At 37.7% G+C, this 18,955-nt stretch overlaps 1 protein-coding gene across 2 annotated transcripts in view; it reads left to right on the plus strand.

The window, feature by feature from the left end:
• The first annotated feature begins 16,671 nt into the window (after positions 1–16,671).
• The window catches only part of LOC136829757 (3-hydroxyanthranilate 3,4-dioxygenase-like), a 17,149-nt gene continuing 14,865 nt past the window's right edge, over positions 16,672–18,955 (plus strand). Inside the window, exons 1-2 of one of the 2 annotated variants that reach the window (XM_067089070.1) lie at positions 16,672–17,351; positions 17,564–17,676. In XM_067089070.1, coding sequence (XP_066945171.1) covers positions 17,582–17,676 — 95 coding nt within the window. In that variant the 5' untranslated portion in view covers positions 16,672–17,351; positions 17,564–17,581. The remainder of the gene's footprint in view (positions 17,352–17,563; positions 17,677–18,955) is intronic. The other variant, XM_067089858.1, reaches the window with a different exon arrangement.

Below are 18,955 nucleotides of genomic sequence, written 5' to 3' on the forward strand. Positions count from 1 at the left end.
TGCCAATTTATGTAAAGACTTTCTTGGTCTACCCACTGCCTCAGCTATGATGTCTTTTGACTCCCGAGAAAGGGCTTCAGGCCTTCCAAGATTCTCACTCTTTTTGCAATGACAGTCATATGGATTTTTGTTCCAGTTTCTTTTAACAAAGGATTCATCTTTTTTTATGTATTTAGCTATCCAGGAACGTGAAATGAAGGATGCGCCAGCATCCCTGGCCTCTCTGAAGGTTATAGCCCAGACTCAGTCAATCCATCTGATTTCCTCCGAGTCGTTAGCCATGGCTGTAGCTAACTCCGTCACTCAGTCTGAAAATACAAGAAATGTAAAATGAAAAATAGCTTAATAGAAACTTAAAATAATGTACTTGGAGATAGGCTATAGCAGAAAACTTCATAACTTTCCATTTGTTCTGTGGAGGGGGCCCTCTAATTTCTGAAACACCCAGTAAATGTATATATATATATATATATATATATATATATATATATATATATATATATATATATATATATATATATATATATATACAGTATATATGTGTGTATACATACATACATATATGTATACCCCACACACACATTTTCAGGATCTTTGAGGAAAGGAAATACTCCTCCAGTAAACATGGTTTCTCTGAAGTATTCGCCATTCCATGACAGTCCTTTTTCTTTGATGATCCACATTAACTGTTTGGCTGTGAAACAGGGAAAAATTCCCAAACATTCAGGAAATTTCACAACTTGGCGATAGCGCATGTCATCGCTGATATCATCCAACTTTGCAGCCCAAATGATGTCATTTTTATGATTTGGCTTCCTGACTATGTAAATGCAGAATTCATCTGATGCGGCAACATGGAGAACGTCGGCTTCATCCCAGTCTTTAAGAAATGAACCACAAAACCATGCACAGTCTTCTCTCTGTTGCTGAGTGATGTTGGGCTTGCTGATAACATGAAATGGCTTGATACCAGATTTTTTCAACTCACGATATACAGCCCTATAACTTCTCTTCTTTCCCCCTTTTGTTTCTAGTTCAAGTGCCAATTTATGTAAAGACTTTCTTGGTCTACCCACTGCCTCAGCTATGATGTCTTTTGACTCCCGAGAAAGGGCTTCAGGCCTTCCAAGATTCTCACTCTTTTTGCAATGACAGTCATATGGATTTTTGTTCCAGTTTCTTTTAACAAAGGATTCATCTTTTTTTATGTATTTAGCTATCCAGGAACGTGAAATGAAGGATGCGCCAGCATCCCTGGCCTCTCTGAAGGTTATAGCCCAGACTCAGTCAATCCATCTGATTTCCTCCGAGTCGTTAGCCATGGCTGTAGCTAACTCCGTCACTCAGTCTGAAAATACAAGAAATGTAAAATGAAAAATAGCTTAATAGAAACTTAAAATAATGTACTTGGAGATAGGCTATAGCAGAAAACTTCATAACTTTCCATTTGTTCTGTGGAGGGGGCCCTCTAATTTGAAACACCCAGTAAATGTATATATATATATATATATATATATATATATATATATATATATATATATATATATATATATATATATATATATATATATATATACAGTATATATGTGTGTATACATACATACATATATGTATACCCGCACACACATTTTCAGGATCTTTGAGAAAGGAAATACTCCTCCAGTAAACATGGTTTCTCTGAAGTATTCGCCATTCCATGACAGTCCTTTTTCTTTGATGATCCACATTAACTGTTTGGCTGTGAAACAGGAAAAATTCCCAAACATTCAGGAAATTTCACAACTTGGCGATAGCGCATGTCATCGCTGATATCATCCAACTTTGCAGCCCAAATGATGTCATTTTTATGATTTGGCTTCCTGACTATGTAAATGCAGAATTCATCTGATGCGGCAACATGGAGAACGTCGGCTTCATCCCAGTCTTTAAGAAATGAACCACAAAACCATGCACAGTCTTCTCTCTGTTGCTGAGTGATGTTGGGCTTGCTGATAACATGAAATGGCTTGATACCAGATTTTTTCAACTCACGATATACAGCCCTATAACTTCTCTTCTTTCCCCCTTTTGTTTCTAGTTCAAGTGCCAATTTATGTAAAGACTTTCTTGGTCTACCCACTGCCTCAGCTATGATGTCTTTTGACTCCTGAGAAAGGGCTTCAGGCCTTCCAAGATTCTCACTCTTTTTGCAATGACAGTCATATGGATTTTTGTTCCAGTTTCTTTTAACAAAGGATTCATCTCTTTTTATGTATTTAGCTATCCAGGAACGTGAAATGAAGGATGCGCCAGCATCCCTGGCCTCTCTGAAGGTTATAGCCCAGACTCAGTCAATCCATCTGATTTCCTCCGAGTCGTTAGCCATGGCTGTAGCTAACTCCGTCACTCAGTCTGAAAATACAAGAAACGTAAAATGAAAAATAGCTTAATAGAAACTTAAAATAATGTACTTGGAGATAGGCTATAGCAGAAAACTTCATAACTTTCCATTTGTTCTGTGGAGGGGGGCCCTCTAATTTCGAAACACCCAGTAAATGTATATATATATATATATATATATATATATATATATATATATATATATATATATATATATATATATATATATATATATATATATATATATATATATATACAGTATATATGTGTGTATACATACATACATATATGTATACCCCCACACACACACACACACATATATATATATGTATGTATGTATGTATGTATGTATGTATATCTTTGGAGTCACACGTTACCAATACATCTGCACAAAATTCTTCAAATATTTGATGTCAAGTTCAGACGGGAAAGATATTGAAGACTATGCAGAATAACAAGGACACTTAAGAATCAAAGAATCTTAAGCTGCAATAAACGAAGGACAAACAAGGACATTCTTCATAAATTGTCTCGTTACTGCGCAAACACGCTACCGCAATTTACTGCGTTTGTATATTCAGGAAGCGTTCCTTTCATTTGACTAGATGTTACAGGGAATTTTCACATATACGAGAAGAGTATATTTATATAAAAATCTATAGCAGGCAAAATCTTATACGAAAAGGAAAAATCTGTTAGGAAAGATTTAATGACAATGACAAACAAGTAAAAAATGCACAGAAGTTTCGTCTGCGTAATCGAGTTTTTTGTACACCGTATAGTCAAGGCCACCGAAATATATCTATCTTTCAGCGGTCTCGGTATAATGCTGTATGGGCCGCGGCCCATGAAACTTTAACCACGGCCCGGTGGTGGCCTGTCCTATATCGTTGCCAGAAGTACGATTATGGCTAACTCTAACCTTAAATAAATAAAAAACACTACTGAGGCTAGAGGGCTGCAATTAGGTATGTTTGATGATTGGAGGGTGGATGATCAACATACCAATTTGCAGCCCTCTAGCCTCAGTAGTTTTAAGATCTGAGGGCGGACAGAAAATGCGAGAACGGACAGGCAAAGCCGGCACAATAGTTTTCTTTTACAGAGAACTAGGAAGGCTTTAGAATGTATCAAGATACATACAGATTGCGTGCATAAATCGGGATCATATACTCACATATATCTTCTTATATGAATTCTCCGTACATAAAGGTAGCCTTAGGCTGAGTTTCTTACGTACCCTATCAAGGAGCGCTTCTGTACGGGAACTGTACCGTCAGTGCACCTCACGCAGCGCTCTGTAGGCATTACATAAGGTTCTTTGTAGCTTCCCTTCGGCCCCTAACTGCAACCCCTTTCATTCCTTTTACTGTACCTCCGTTCATATTCTTCTTCTTCCGTCTTACTTTCCACCTTCTCCTAACAATAAGCAATAAGCAATTATTGCTTCATAGTGCAACTGCAAGGTCTTCCTCCTGTTACATCTTTAAAACCTTCTTGGTCTCTATTTCCCTTTCAACTCTGTATTACCTCATATGTCCCAGCACTTGGCCTTTTGCCTAAATTTTATGCTCTATTCTATTCCATCAAGGAGCACTGCCCAGGTAGGTTGTGAGTCCATTCGAGAAAGAAGTGTCCTCTTGCCGGTGAACTTATGGTACTGGAAAATACACTCATTCGGCACTTTTGCAACTAAATATGAAATAATATTGGAATTCGGACTATAGAAAATTGTCTTGATGTGCTTTTGTGAATGGACATTCAGTCAAAATAGACAGCTTATTTCTCTCTTTCAAACTGGAAACTGACTTATGCATAATGATATAAAAGTTTCATATTCTGTAACACATTTCCTTAAATCTGATTGCTGATGAGATAGTTCGCTCATAGCGTGGTACAGTTTTTAGCATTCTAAATTAATAAAGTCTACCGTTCATTTCGGGCATACTGATTTGTTAATTCTAATCTACAAAAAAAAAAGAATTAGTATCAACATATCTATGGCAATAAGCAAGTATGTATCAAAAGTTAGAACATAATATTTTACCTCCAGAACGTTTAATACCAAAATTACAAGGCTTATACTCTCAAGGAAGGAAGGAATGTAGAATTTAGGCCAAAGGCCAAGCGCTGGGACCTATGAGGTCATTCAGCCCTGAAAAGGATATTGACAGTCGAAAGGTTTGAAAGGTGTAACTGGAGGAAAACCTTGCAGTTGCACTATGAAACAATTGTTAGAAGGCGGATAGCAAGATTGAAGAATGAGATTATGAATGGAGGCACAGTAAAAGGAATGAAAGGAGTTGTAGCTAGATCCCGAAGGGACGCTGCAAAGAACCTTAAGTAATGACTGCATTGCACTGCGTGGCGTATACTGACGGCGCTACCCCCATACGGGGGCTATACTCTCAAGATCACGAAAGTTTTAGCTCATCCACATTTTCTCTCCTGGGACGACCTTCATTATCTCTCGTTCTTTCGTGTCGTTGGCAAGATTAGGCTTATCTGGCTCAGTCTCCAGACTGTTGGACGACTCTGCGTAGGACTACGCAGTTGTTTTCTTCTTCAACCGCTAAATAAAAACAAGTAAAAAATGCGCTATAGTTTTTTCGACGCAATTGATTTTTCTGTACAGCCGCCACAGCGTATAATCAAGGCCACCGAAAATAGGTCTATCTTTCGGTGGCCTCGGTTTAATGCTGTATGTACCGCTGCCCATGAAATTTTAACCGCGGCTCGGTGGTGGCCTATCCTATATCGTTGCCAGAAGTACTATGATGGCTAACTTTAACCATAAATAAAATAAAAACTACTGAGTCTAGAGAGCTGCAATTTGTCTGTTTGATGATGGAGGGTGGATGATCACCATACCAATTTGCAGCCCTCTAGCCTCAGTAGTTTTTAAGATTTGAGGGCGGACAGAAAAAGTGCGGACAGAAAAAAGTGCGGACGGACAGACAATATAGTTTTCTTTCCAGAAAACTAATAACCCAGGTGTTTTATCTGCGTTCTCCTGTCAGGGCACCGGTGTTGAAGAAGGCGATGAGACTGAATCTGTTTTAAGCAAATCTATTTGGGGAGTACCTTTATTCTTAAACAAACAGGTACGATGTAACGGAATTCAAAAATAACAGTTTTACTTATCATAAACGTATAATAAAAACAGAGTAGTTTCAAATGATATATTTTAAGTAACATTAAAATAAACCTCCACTGAAAATATTAAGAATATATTGCTCAAAAGGTCTACATTTTTCATCGGACGAATTTACTTGTCTGTGAGGAGCATTTACTGAAATCAAACTTCTCCCTGCTCGCTGCACTCATAAGTTCAGCTTTCAAGTATCATTGAATGCCTGCTATGAGATAAGCACTTCATTCTCCCTCTCTGTCAATTTATCTATCTATCTATCTCGCTCTTACAGTCGACAACTAGCAACTTACTACCAAAATAGTACCAGAGGCAGCAGTTTTTGTTAGTTTCCCATTAAATGACGCCACGAAAATCCGTTTTCGCCGTGCCCTGGCCTTGCGGTTGTTGTGTTGGTTAGTTAACACAGGAAATTTAATTGCTAGAGGAGCGACTAACTTGAATAATCGTCCCAGCTTCAGTTCAGTCTTGAGACACTGCCAGTGCGTCATTCGTCAAAGCTTGCACGAAGTTTTATTTTGCTCTTATTTAGTTACTGCGCAGGTCACGGAATTAAACGCACGAACCTAACTTTAAAAAGTACTGTTACTAAAAGGCCAGCTTGAAGGCTCTGCCATGCAACTGAATTCAACAGGAAATGGCCCAAACGGACCTTTAAATGTTACAGATTTTTATTAAAGAGATTAACAAATAAAAATTGGGCTGAAATTTCTTCGGCGCAATAGAGCTTTCTGTATAGCGTATAGTGCTGTACGAGCCATGGCCCATGAAACTTTCAGCCACGGCCCGGTAGTGGCCTGTCCTATAGCGTTGCCAGACGCACGATCATGGCTAACTTTAACCTTAGGGAAAATAAAAATTACTGAGGCTAGAGGGTTGCAATTTGGTAAGTTTGATGATTGGAGGGAGGATGATCAACGTACCAATTTGCAGCCCTCTAGCCTCAGTAGTTTTTAAGATCTGGGGGCGGACAGAAAAAGTGCGGACGGGCAGACAAAGCCGGCGCAATAGTTTTCTTTTACAGAAGACTAGAAACGAGAGGAACGATGTAAACGAAAAAAAATTACTCCATTGTATACTGATATATACAGAATTACAGTCCTTGAAAAAAAAAGATGTCTGTAACAAATTAGATTTAATTTCGCATTAACATGACCGTACCGATGTGAAAAAACAAAATCATTCAAAATTGTTATATAAACGGCTTGAGCTGAATAATTTACAGAGTAACATGGCAATATGAATTCATTATCACGACGTCAATGAAACTGATAAAACAGAACAAAATACAGAATTTAGGCCAAAGACCTAGCGCTGGGACCTGTGAAGTCATTCAGCGCTTAAAGAAAATTTGACAGTAAGAAGGTTTGAAAGGTGTATTAGGAGGAAAACCTCGCAGTAGCACTATGAAATATTTGTTAGAGGGGCGGTGGTGGGGTGGGGGCGGGGAAAGCCAGGTGGAAGAAAGAATATGAACGGAGGTACAATAGAAGGAATGAAAGAGGATACAGCTAGGGGCCGAAGGGACACTGTAAAGACCCTTAAGTAATGCCTACAGTGCACCAAGTGAGGTGCACTGACGGCACTACCCACCTACGGCGGCTAATGATATATTACAGCCGTTATTAAGTACTAAAGCTTAAATAACTGAAGTCATGACTTCTGAATCCGTTCGCTCTGGTAAGTGACAAAAATAAAGTAAAAGAATTTCGTGAGCAAATTTCGAATCTTTCCTAGATAGTTAAAAAAAAGTTAAGTATACCTTAGTTTTAACCAGACCACTGAGCTGATTAACAGCTCTCCTAGGGCTGGCCCGAAGGATTAGATATATTTTACGTGGCTAAGAACCAATTGGTTACCTAGCAACAGGACCTACAGCTTATTGTGGTATCCGGACCACATTATAACGAGAAATGAATTTCTATTACCGGAAATGAATTCCTCTAATTCTTCATTGGCCGGTCGGAGAATTAAACGCGGGACCAGCAGGGTGCTAGCTGAGAACGATACCCACCCTTCCTGTGAGGAACTGCTTTCCTAGATAGTGACCCCCAAGGGTTTTGGCGGGTCGTTATCTAGGACTAATATTTCTTGGGGGTCGTTATCTTTATGATATTTACAGTCTTTCGCTCATGTTTTTCCGGTAATCCCCAACGGGCTTGTACTAAACACGCCGCTAAAGTGGATACATACAAGGTTAAAAGCCCTGGGTGGGTCACTATCTAGGAAAGATCCCAAATTTCTTTACTTCACGTACTGTACGAGTACATTCAAAAATAATAAATAGTATAACGTTTCATTAAGAGTTTCAGGTAGACTGATGAAAATCTAATCATGACTTTCAGAGATCAGTCTGCACTTGACACAAGGTCACAGCAGCACTGCAGATCATATCTCTTCTGCTGAAATTCTACAGTAACAGAATATTAAACTATCTTCGTGTGTATTTACTATGCGAGTTTCTGTCCTTAAACTAGTATACATTTAATGCACAACGTGACATCATATTTTGCATTTATGTTTTCTAGTTGGGCACAATCCTTTTTTTTATTCTTTTGTCTCTCTTAATGTTCCACTTCTACTTCAAAGGATATTTCCGTATAATTTTTTGAAATGGCATTTCTTTCAAGCAATGTTTACGCTGACATCAATAATATATTCTGAAAAGATATTTTTTTCTTAACATCTTAATTAGATTTTATTTTTTGTATTCCTCCTTTTACCGTCAGGCAGAATTTTGCATTGAATACATTCTGCTCAGGGTATGAGCATAAACAAGTGGTATTCAGCGTGTAGCTGAAGAGTATTACATTAAATCTTTTACATAAGAAGGTTTCTGATTAACCCAACATCATTCGTTATGATATATATGTATGAATTACCTTTCTGCGATAAGGCCCATTCTGCCACAAAGCTGTATAACAAGGAACGCTCTCTTTCTATCCAACATACACACGCATACACACTCATACGCCCACACAACCAGTAACTACTTACACTGACAACAGCATGGTCTAGAGCTTTAGATCATGCGGCGGCATAAAATAGGTCTGATGCTTTCGTTTTCTCTGAGCATTTATTTAGCTTGCGATTACTTCTCTATATTAGCCACATTTATGAGAGTGGACTGGAGTGTTTTGTCTTATTTGTTCCCAAAGGGAGATTCAGACATCGTATCTGTCTCTTGTCAAAATTATCATAAAACACCATCACAAATTATAACACGAAAGATGTTCGAAGCAACGTGTGACAACTAGAAAGGAAGAGGACAAAGAACAGGCATAGTAACTAGGGAGAACAAATAGCGAAGGAAGAAACAATCTTATAGTCAGGCTGTTTTTTTTTTTTTTGTTTTTTTTTTTTGAGCACTGAATTTACTATTGTCTCACGTCACACTTTTAAATGAAAACGCAAACTTTAATCTCTTATTGACCCTTATATAGATTTCATGAAAGTTCGCATCATTTTCTGTCGTTTTGTTATAACCCTTTTTTAATATATGTTATCCGCCATCAGAAATTTGATTATTCTGTCACTTATCATTTTTTTTCTTTATTTGTCTCAGTAAAGATATGCTCACTCACAAGGCCGCCCAGCTCTCAGTTGCATATTTAGACCGATGTTTACTCTCTCTCTCTCTCTCTCTCTCTCTCTCTCTCTCTCTCTCTCTCTCTCTCTCTCTCTGCGCGCCTTATGGAATGCTAAAGAATATTGCATGAAGGCGAAATGGAAATTACTCAAAGTACAGATGTTCATTATTTATTCTTACATTTTCTTCTTGCCCAGCATTTTCATATATCTGGTTTCCATTTTTACAAGAAGCAACAGAAAGATTGAGATATATTAACCTCTACATGGTATTAAGTAGTTTTATAGCAACTGTACTTTTTTATGATATATATATATATATATATATATATATATATATATATATATATATACATATATATATACATATATATATATATATATATATATATATATATATATGCAAGTGAATGTTTGAATATTTGTTTGCCCACTAGAGAAATCCAAACTTCTTGACAGACCCAGACAAAATTTTGCACACGGCCTCTATGTCACCCCAGAAAGGATTATATCTCAAAATCAAACCCCTACCCCGTGACAAACATACAAACAATAAAATCAACATTGAAAACCTATATTGGTTTAAATGTGGTTTACAATCCTCGCCACAGAAGAAAAGTAACAGACCAAAGGCTTCTGTAATAGACATACCCCCTCATTGAGAAATTACTCGCGATGAAATTAACACCTTTTTTCAGTGTTCATTTTAAGCCAAGCGTATCTTAATCATACCTTGCCAATAAAATACAAATTCTTAAGTACCCTGTGGTATTACCATCACCATATCTAACTACTTAATCCACAAAAAAAAATTCGTTGTTATGGGCACAACTTTGGAGGTCAAGAAATAATTCATTGATGACGAGAGAAAACAAATCCGCCACCATCCAGGCATGCGTATTAACAGACTAAATGCTTCTGTGATAAAACTACCCCCTCATTAAAAAAATTACTCGCAACGAAAATACCACATTTTTTTCAGTGTTCATCAAAAGCCAAACGTTCTTAATTATAGCTTCCCAATAAAATACAGGTTCTTAAGAACCTTGAGGTATTATCAGCATCATATATCTAAGTAATTAATCCACTACAAAATTACCATTTATCGACAATTTCTATATTAGACCATGAAGACTTTAGCCTACACTCTCACTCAGAAACACCAAAGGAAACGAGTTTGTTAACGTTTACAGGAAACCGAAAATAGTTGGAACTCTTTTTACGGTGTCTAAAATTATAGTTGTGATAATAATCTAATATTTATATAGCCAACGGACACTGTATCTTAAGTGGCTGCTGGATAAGACCGATATCAACATGTACGATATTTCCTTCTTTTTTTTTTTTGTTCAAATGTGAATATCCTCGTTAAATCGTCCGCGTCTTCATCGTTTTTACCTTCGGAATTCGCTATAGCAACTGCTTCGTGACGTTACGGTGATGTGTTCCTTATAAAGTCGGTTTAAACGGGGTCCGAAATTAATTATCGTGTAGTTAGGCAATACCACCACCACGTACACCAACTTCTCCATACTACCTCTACCAGCCGTCTCTCTCTCTCTCTCTCTCTCTCTCTCTCTCTCTCTCTCTCTCTCTCTCTCTCTCTCTCTCTTTCTCTCTCAAGGCATCACTCAAACAATCTGGAGCAGAATTTTTCCATGAAGTTTTTAACTATTGCAAGTAAATTCATGCTTGCAATCTCTCTCTCTCTCTCTCTCTCTCTCTCTCTCTCTCACACACACATTTATAAATTCCCTTTGTGAATGGGGTTAAACAGCAAGTCATACTAGAAATAGCCCAAGAATTTTTGCCACTGTAAGTCAATCATTATCTCTCTCTCTCTCTCTCTCTCTCTCTCTCTCTCTCTCTCTCTCTCTCTCTCTCTCTCTCTCTCTCTCTCATACACACACACACACATCAGGATATATATATACACGTATATATCATGTTTATTTAAAGTAATGAATTCAAGGCAGAATTATTAATCAAAAGGAAGAAAAGAATTTTCAGTGACAGTACACATGCTTTGCACGACAAAATAATTCAAAGGGGATGGAGGAAAATTTTTATGAGTTCTTCAAAGTTCTTCCTGGCAGCGCCGGGTTGGTCAGTTAGTATCTAATGAGCGTTGCCCATAAAAAAAAACAAAGAGGGTAGATTTGACAGCGTCATATTCGGAAACGACTATTTCCCTCAACTGAGGGAAACAGTTGTTTCCGAAATATAATGTTGTAAACTCTACCTTCTTTGGCTTTTTTATATGCAACGTTTATTACATGGAATCCTGTTTTAATAGAAAATATTTTAGGGTTATCTATATATATATATATATATATATATATATATATATTTGTTTCCGAAATGTAATGTTGTAAACTCTACCTTCTTTGGATTTTTTATATGCAACGTTTATTACATGGAATCTTGTTTTAACAGAAAATATTTTATGGTTATCTATATATATATATATATATATATATATATATATATATATATATATATATATATATATATATATATATATATATGTGTATGTATGTATATGTATATATATACTGTATATATATATATGTGTGTGTGTGTGTGTGTATGTGTATGTATGTGTACGTGTTCGTGTGTGGGTGGGTGAAAAGAACTGCCGTTTCGTTACTCATATGAGAAGATATATCATAACTTAAGCAAGCAAATATGATAGTCAGACGCAGTTATAACGAAAAATCTTTATATTTTTTTCGTGATTTGAACTTAAAAATACAATATATAAAAAAATCTTTTCTTTACTTTGGTGACGGTTTGAACTATAGGCAATGGTTTACTGGTCACTGGGTAATTTAAGAATTTATTATTTATTGACTATTGAACTTGGATAGATCTCGAAACTAGTGCAGGTGCAGCCCAGTCCAGGCCAGAGTCCAGACTCCGGTCCAGAGCAGTGTTTTTCGTCAAGCCCGCCTAACTAACAACTTTTAGGGAGATTTCCGTATTTTTGGGAAGACACGGAGCAGTAAATTTCACCAAGGCCGAACAATGAGATTTCGAGGGCTGAGGAGGGCGACCCATAATACTTTTTGGCTTTACCGCCATCCTTGTTTGGTAGTTTGAAGATCAGCATCTCACGGAACGGAAGTCAGTTGGGAGTTTTCATGCAGGCTCAGTAAGACTGTCCTGTTCCTTTGGTTGATTTGTGCGTACCACAGCTCAAATCATGATCGCTAACACGTCAAGAAAAGTTAAGTAAAGAATTCGACCACTATATTGTTATCTAACTTATGCCTGTTGTTTATAAGCCATTAACATTTCATTCTAATTAGGAAATTGTTTTCCCGTCATTTGAATTTATTCTTTATAAAATTACTAATTTTCCTTCGTACGAAATTTACTTAATTAGACGAAGCTAGTTCCATGATGATGCTTACTGAATTTCTTAGTATTACTTTACGTTAAATTTGACACTGAATTAGTTTTTCCACGATAAATATTGTTTTTTCAAAGGCTATTTTCTTAACTGTAGGCCCTTTATTCATGGCGAAATGAATTTCGGTGGAGAGGGGATAGTGCATACATTCCGAGATACGATTTTATCTCAGGGCAGAAAACTGCAATCAACGATACTGTTAATTGCAAGCTATAAAATTCAATCGCTATCTATGTCTTTGGATTTACATCCACATCGTGAATGCTATTTCTTACCATAACAAAAAAATAAGGAAATTATTACAATAATATTAGTAGAAGTGGTAATAACCACAAGTCTTATTATGTGTCATCATCATGTTTCAACGCACACAGACTCAGTCTTTTAGGGAAGGCGATTCTGTAGAAGTTTGGAGAGGCGATTCTATAGAAGTCTGGGGTTTCATTGGAGGAGTGGGTACTGTTCTCAGCTAGCACTCTGCTGGCCCAGCGTTCGATTCTCCGACCGGCCAATGAAGAATTAGAGAAATTTATTTCTGGTGATAGAAATGCATTTCTCGCTATAATGTGGTTCGGATTCCACAATAAGCTGTAGGTCCCGTTGCTAGGTAACCAATTGGTTCTTAGCCACGTAATATAAATCTAATCCTTCGGGCCAGCCCTAGGAGAGCTGTTAATCAGCTCAGTGGTCTGGTTAAACTAAGGTATACTTAACTTAATCTGGGGATAACTCTCTCGCAAGGGACACTGCGGCCGAGATTTTGGGTATTCGTTAAGCGTTCCTATGGGCTTCAGCTGGAGGGCTTCGTCATCGTTCCCTACTGAAAGCAAAAAATAAGTTCTTAGACCAGTGGTTCTTAACCCTTGGGGGTACGGAACCTTAAACCTGGGGATACGAGACATGATAGCAAGTGCAATGGTACTGCGTATTTACCATGGGAAAGTAAAACATATATTTTCCTAATTTTTCTCTTACTATAATTGTCTCAGTTATAGTAAGAAAGGACATCGTTTGAACATCATCATTCATGAGAAACAACAACAAAAGAGCCACTAAAAATGTGATGATGTGCGCTGTGTATTATTGCTCATAATTACTGTACACATTCATTTTATCCTAGTAATTGACACTTCATTTGAAATAAATAAAAAAAATACCTTTGTTCAGTAAATGAATGCATCTAATAGTTTCCCAGCGAGGTTTGTATCACAAATCCTTTTCATATGTTTTTATTGTATTTATTTATATTGGATGCGGGTACGAGAAAATTTTCTGAGATATCGAGCGGTACGAGCACTGAAAAAGGGTAAGAACCACTGTCTTACACCAAAACAGTTCTTGAAAATAATCTTATTCTGGACTGGTCGAGCTACATTTCGTTACACAGGTGAAAATACCACTTTCTTCGGCTTTCAACCCCACACCTTAACCTTTTTTCAACAATCGTACTACTCCTGACCCTTCTGCTTTACCCTCTCAAAAAAAGTTAAGTATACCTTAGTTTTACCAGACCACTGAGCTGATTAACAGCTCTCCTAGGGCTGGCCCGAAGGATTAGACTTATTTTACGTGGCTAAGAACCAATTGGTTACTTAGCAACGGGACCTACAGCTTATTGTGGAATCCGAACCACATTATAGCGAGAAATGAATTTCTATCACCAGAAATAAATTCCTCTAACTCTTCATCAGCCGGCCGCGGGAATTGAACTCCGGCCCATCGAATGACAGTCTGAAGCTCAACCGAGTTGGCCAACAAAGGGCTTTTTACCCTCTCAAATCCCTTTACTTCCCTGAGGGTAAAATCTGCAGGATTTTTGCATCCTTCAAGTACTGTCAGAGCGTTTGGACTATATTTTTATTCTATCTTTATTTTATACTCAGTAGATGAAACCTATTCATACGGAGCAAGCCCAATGGGCCACTGACTTGAAATTCAAGCTTCCAAAGATTATGTTGGTTTCAGCCTCCCACCACAGACCCCACACGGGAACAGTTACTGATCATGATACATGAGCCAGTGACTGGGGGAGGCGCGAACTCATGACATCTGAGCGGCATTCCAAGACACTAACCACTATACCAGCGACCAGTATATATTGTTTCTCAGCTACGCTCATTGGAATTTTGAGAATGAGATGGCTCCTGTATTTCGTCATCACGTTCTCTTAACTTTGTAATATTTCACTTTGCTCTTCTCTTGTGAAGATGCTCCGGTTAAGACCTCCCCCTGCAAGGTGACTTACAGTACAACATCAGAGTCTACCTTCTCTATGACGAACACTCCAAAATTCGCGGAGAACACTCTTCCTACCTCTCCAGTGTTTGGTCTTCTGCTCTGTTGACTTCGGTTAATCGTTTAACAACGGTTATGAACAGTCTGGCATCATGTTTTGTCGGTAAAATATCTTGTGTTAGCCTATTGCCCTTTTACTTTTACTTTTAGGAACATCTTCATCTTTCTTGTTTCTAGGGTATGTTTCTACAACCTACAGTCTTCCTCCTTTTCATCAATTATATTTTCTAGCAACCTCAGTCTATGACCAGTGACTAAGTCATTCAAGTCTCTTGTTCAATCCCCACACGGCTATCCACATCTGACCGCACTCGGTCTCGAATAGCTGTTCCTTTTTCGTAAAAGTTAAAGTATACCTTAGTTTAACCAGACCACTGAGTTGATTAACAGCTCTCCTAGGGCTGACCCGAAGGATTAGACTTATTTACGTGGCTAAGAACCAACTGGTTACCTAGCAACGGGACCTACAGCTTATTGTGGAATCCGAACCACATTATACCGAGAAATGAATTTCTATCACCAGAAATAAATTCCTCTAATTCTTCAGTGACCGGCCGGAGACTCGAACTCGGGTCTAGCAGAGTGTTAGCCGAGAACTCTACCGATTCGTCTAACGAGGAACTTCCTTTTTCGTAAAATTGCCATCAGACAGAAGAGACAAATCTGGTGAGAGAGTACTGAACATGATCTCATTCCGGGGCATCAACTGGTGGAAACGCATTTCAGCCTCTGACTTTTACCGATAGACTAGTATATATTTAGTCCCCAAAGAGAAAAAGTCAACAAATGTTTGTTCACGAACCCCATCGTGCTGAAGAATAATGAAACCCTCGCACAGGAGAATTTCTAGTTACCAAATGCTTATGTTCATGAACCCCATCGTGCTGAAGAATAATGAAATCCTCCCAGAGTAGAAAATTCAAAAAAGAAACAATACTTCATCTTTTAGAAAGAAACTGTAAGAATTTTAAACTCGACAGCCTGAACTGCAGCCCGAATAAATTTAATTGAGGCAGATGTTACTGGCTTGACCGAGTGACCACTAGAAATCGAGTGACCTACAGTGGCAAGCAAACAACGGGTAGGTTGACAAAATGACCGCAGATTATCCAAGTGCTTTTTAGCATAATGTTCGTGACTAAGCAGATAGCATGGCTAATTCTAACGATGAAAGGAGTTGCCCTCGAAACTTAAATTCTCGTGTGTTTTCTCTAGCAAAGTAAAGCTAAACGTACAACGTGAATATAGGCCTATATATATATATATATATATATATATATATATATATATATATATATATATATATATATATATATATATATATATATATATATATATATATATATATATATATATAATATGTGTATGTATATATATATATATATATATATATATGTGTGTGTGGGGGGCGGCGTGCGGGCATGGGGTGCGCTATGCTTTAGGATATCCTCACTCAGGAACCAAAAAACTCGGAATGGAATCATTTAAGATACACATAAAGTCATAATTCCAGTACTATGCAATCAGTCAAAAAGAACTGAAATTCATTCATTCATTTATGAATTATAAGCAAATGCGGACAGATGTATACTTCGTCCGTTTGTGTACTCCCGAAAGCACCTCTTATCTCAGTAAGTGTGAACTTTCTTTGTTCGTGGCTCTATCTATCATGATTTGATAAGAAAGTTGCCTATTACATTGTAACTTTATAGCGATTAACAGAACATAGCCTAATGGGGGACTGTTTTTCCTAATTCGAAAACCTCACAAGATATTACAGACCAGATAGAGAGGCCCCGCCTGCCTCTCCACTATTTATAATCTCTCATTTCTTAATTTCCTCAGTCACCTGTGACTGTTGCGTTGCGTCCTTGACTAACCTCTGTTATTTGTACAATGTCTTAAAATTAAATAGCGGAAATCATGATTTTAGGCCATAAAGTGTAACAGTGGTGCACCTAACTGACTCAATTCTTTTCTGGCCCTGTTATTTTTTTATTATTTTTTTTATATGCGTCGAAACATACTGTACTCGAAACCCTGAAGTTTTAGTTCTGCTTCAGGTGTGCATATTCATTCCTACAGCACACGATGACCGTCGTGATGAAATTTTTGGCTCATTCTGGATGTGGAGGAACGACCTTGGAGGCGCGGTTCGTAAGGGCAGAGAGGCCGCTGCGTTGCCTGGCGGGTGGTGGGTAGTCGGCAGTTACAGTATAGCTAAGTGAAGGAGTCGGAGTTCATTGGGAAGAGAGAAACGTTGCGCAGATCTTAGTTCGCATAGCGCCACTGCCCTCCTGGACGAAGGCTGCGTCTGTTGACATTGCGGGAGAGTTGCTCAATTGGTTAGTCTTAAAACTCATTAGTTCGATAACCACGCACGCACAACTTACACGTCTTGTGAAATAGCTATATGTATAATTAGAGCACGCGCTCCACTGATCGCCAGGTTTCGTGAGGTGCTTTTCAGTTTGCCTTGACATCGGAGGCAGCGCTGACGACGGACAACTAACTCATAATCAGGTAATCATTTTTTGATATCAGATAAGCGGGTTTTCAAATGGTGGAGTTGCTTTTTGAAAAGTTTAAACAAGATTTATCTTATCACGCTAAGAATTTTCCATTTTTAACATCTTTACACTACGTTACGTTGAATATTCGTTTGATAAGCATTCGTGACAGTGTTTTCATTTTTCAGCAACCATTTTAACTTTATCTAAATACTGATTTTACAGTTTTGCAGAGAGGACGAAATGGGACCGAAAGACGTCTCTGTACATTACAACATTCCCAAGTGGATTGAAGAAAACAAGAAATACTTTTTACCTCCAGTATGCAACAAAATGATGTAAGTAATTGCCTTAAAACATAGCTCCATTCAGAATGTTAGATTGTAAAGGTATAGTTCCTTTCTTTTAGCTTAACGTTTCATTATTATCACAAGTAAAGTGTTTTTTCTAGTATTAAACAAAACTTAAAGAGCCCGACGTTAGATTACGCTTGAAAGGATCCGTATCCAGCATTACATAACTTCTATTTTATAGTTTTTAAGTTGCTAAGGAAGTTTACGGCTTGTCCCACTTAGAGGACAGGGTAGCAGGAGACACACCCCTTCATCAACCAATAAGCGGTCACCACAGAACCAGTTTTACTCGAGTTGCCAGCTTCATATCACTAACCCGTTTTGTTGCTATATCGCGTATGCTGATTTCTTTTTTTTTTTTAAGAAACAAATAAAGCGTTGCGTAAAGTTTAAGAAGAGTGTACACACCAAAATAATAAAGTACGGCCCACTTCGCTTTGAGGATCATACTTTTTTTAAATGTTAATTGTGAAAGTAACTCTTAATATAAGCAATTTCTTTTTTATTTTTTTAGCTATTTAGACATTCAGATCTTGTCCTCAGACCACTCTCGCTGTCATGAGTATGTGTGTGTGTGTATATATATATACTGTGTGTATGTATGTATATATATATATATATATATATATATGTGTGTGTGTGTGTGTGTGTGTGTGTGTGTGTGTGTGTGTGTGTGTGTTCTTGTGGGTATGCAATGTGCAATGGTCTACCTTCTTACATCCTGGCATGCTCATACTATTTGCTCACTGGCGTTTCTTAAGCCTTTACATAAGCCTTCATGATATTTGTATTAGGTTGTACAAACATAGCGTGTCTGACAGCTTATGCTGGACATCTGTCCAGGAATATAAACAATATAGTCTGACAAATGAGAGCGAAAGTTATGCTTATAATCTACATTCTTCTAGCAATATAAGATAATATGGTGTGTTCAGGGAATGTTCAGTCTTCCAGCAGTGGAAGATTTTTTTTTTTTTTTAGTTAAATGGCTGTATTCGGAGGGTTTGTGCGCTATATCTTACAAAGATTGTGATGTACCTTATCTTGATGTTAAGATTAGATGCTTTGGTTTATGTTCATTTGTCTGGACCAGTGAAGGAGGCAAGAATAAATTTACTTTGCCGATAGAAAAGAGTGCAATGTGGCTACAGCTTTTTAGTTTTCTGTAAAAGAAAACTATTGTGCCGGTTTTGTCTGTCCATCCGCACTTTATTCTGTCCGCACTTTATTCTGTCCGCACTTTTCCTGTCCTCCCTCACATCTT

Source organism: Macrobrachium rosenbergii, chromosome 1 (assembly GCF_040412425.1).
Source record: "Macrobrachium rosenbergii isolate ZJJX-2024 chromosome 1, ASM4041242v1, whole genome shotgun sequence".
NCBI classification, from domain to species: domain Eukaryota; kingdom Metazoa; phylum Arthropoda; class Malacostraca; order Decapoda; family Palaemonidae; genus Macrobrachium; species Macrobrachium rosenbergii.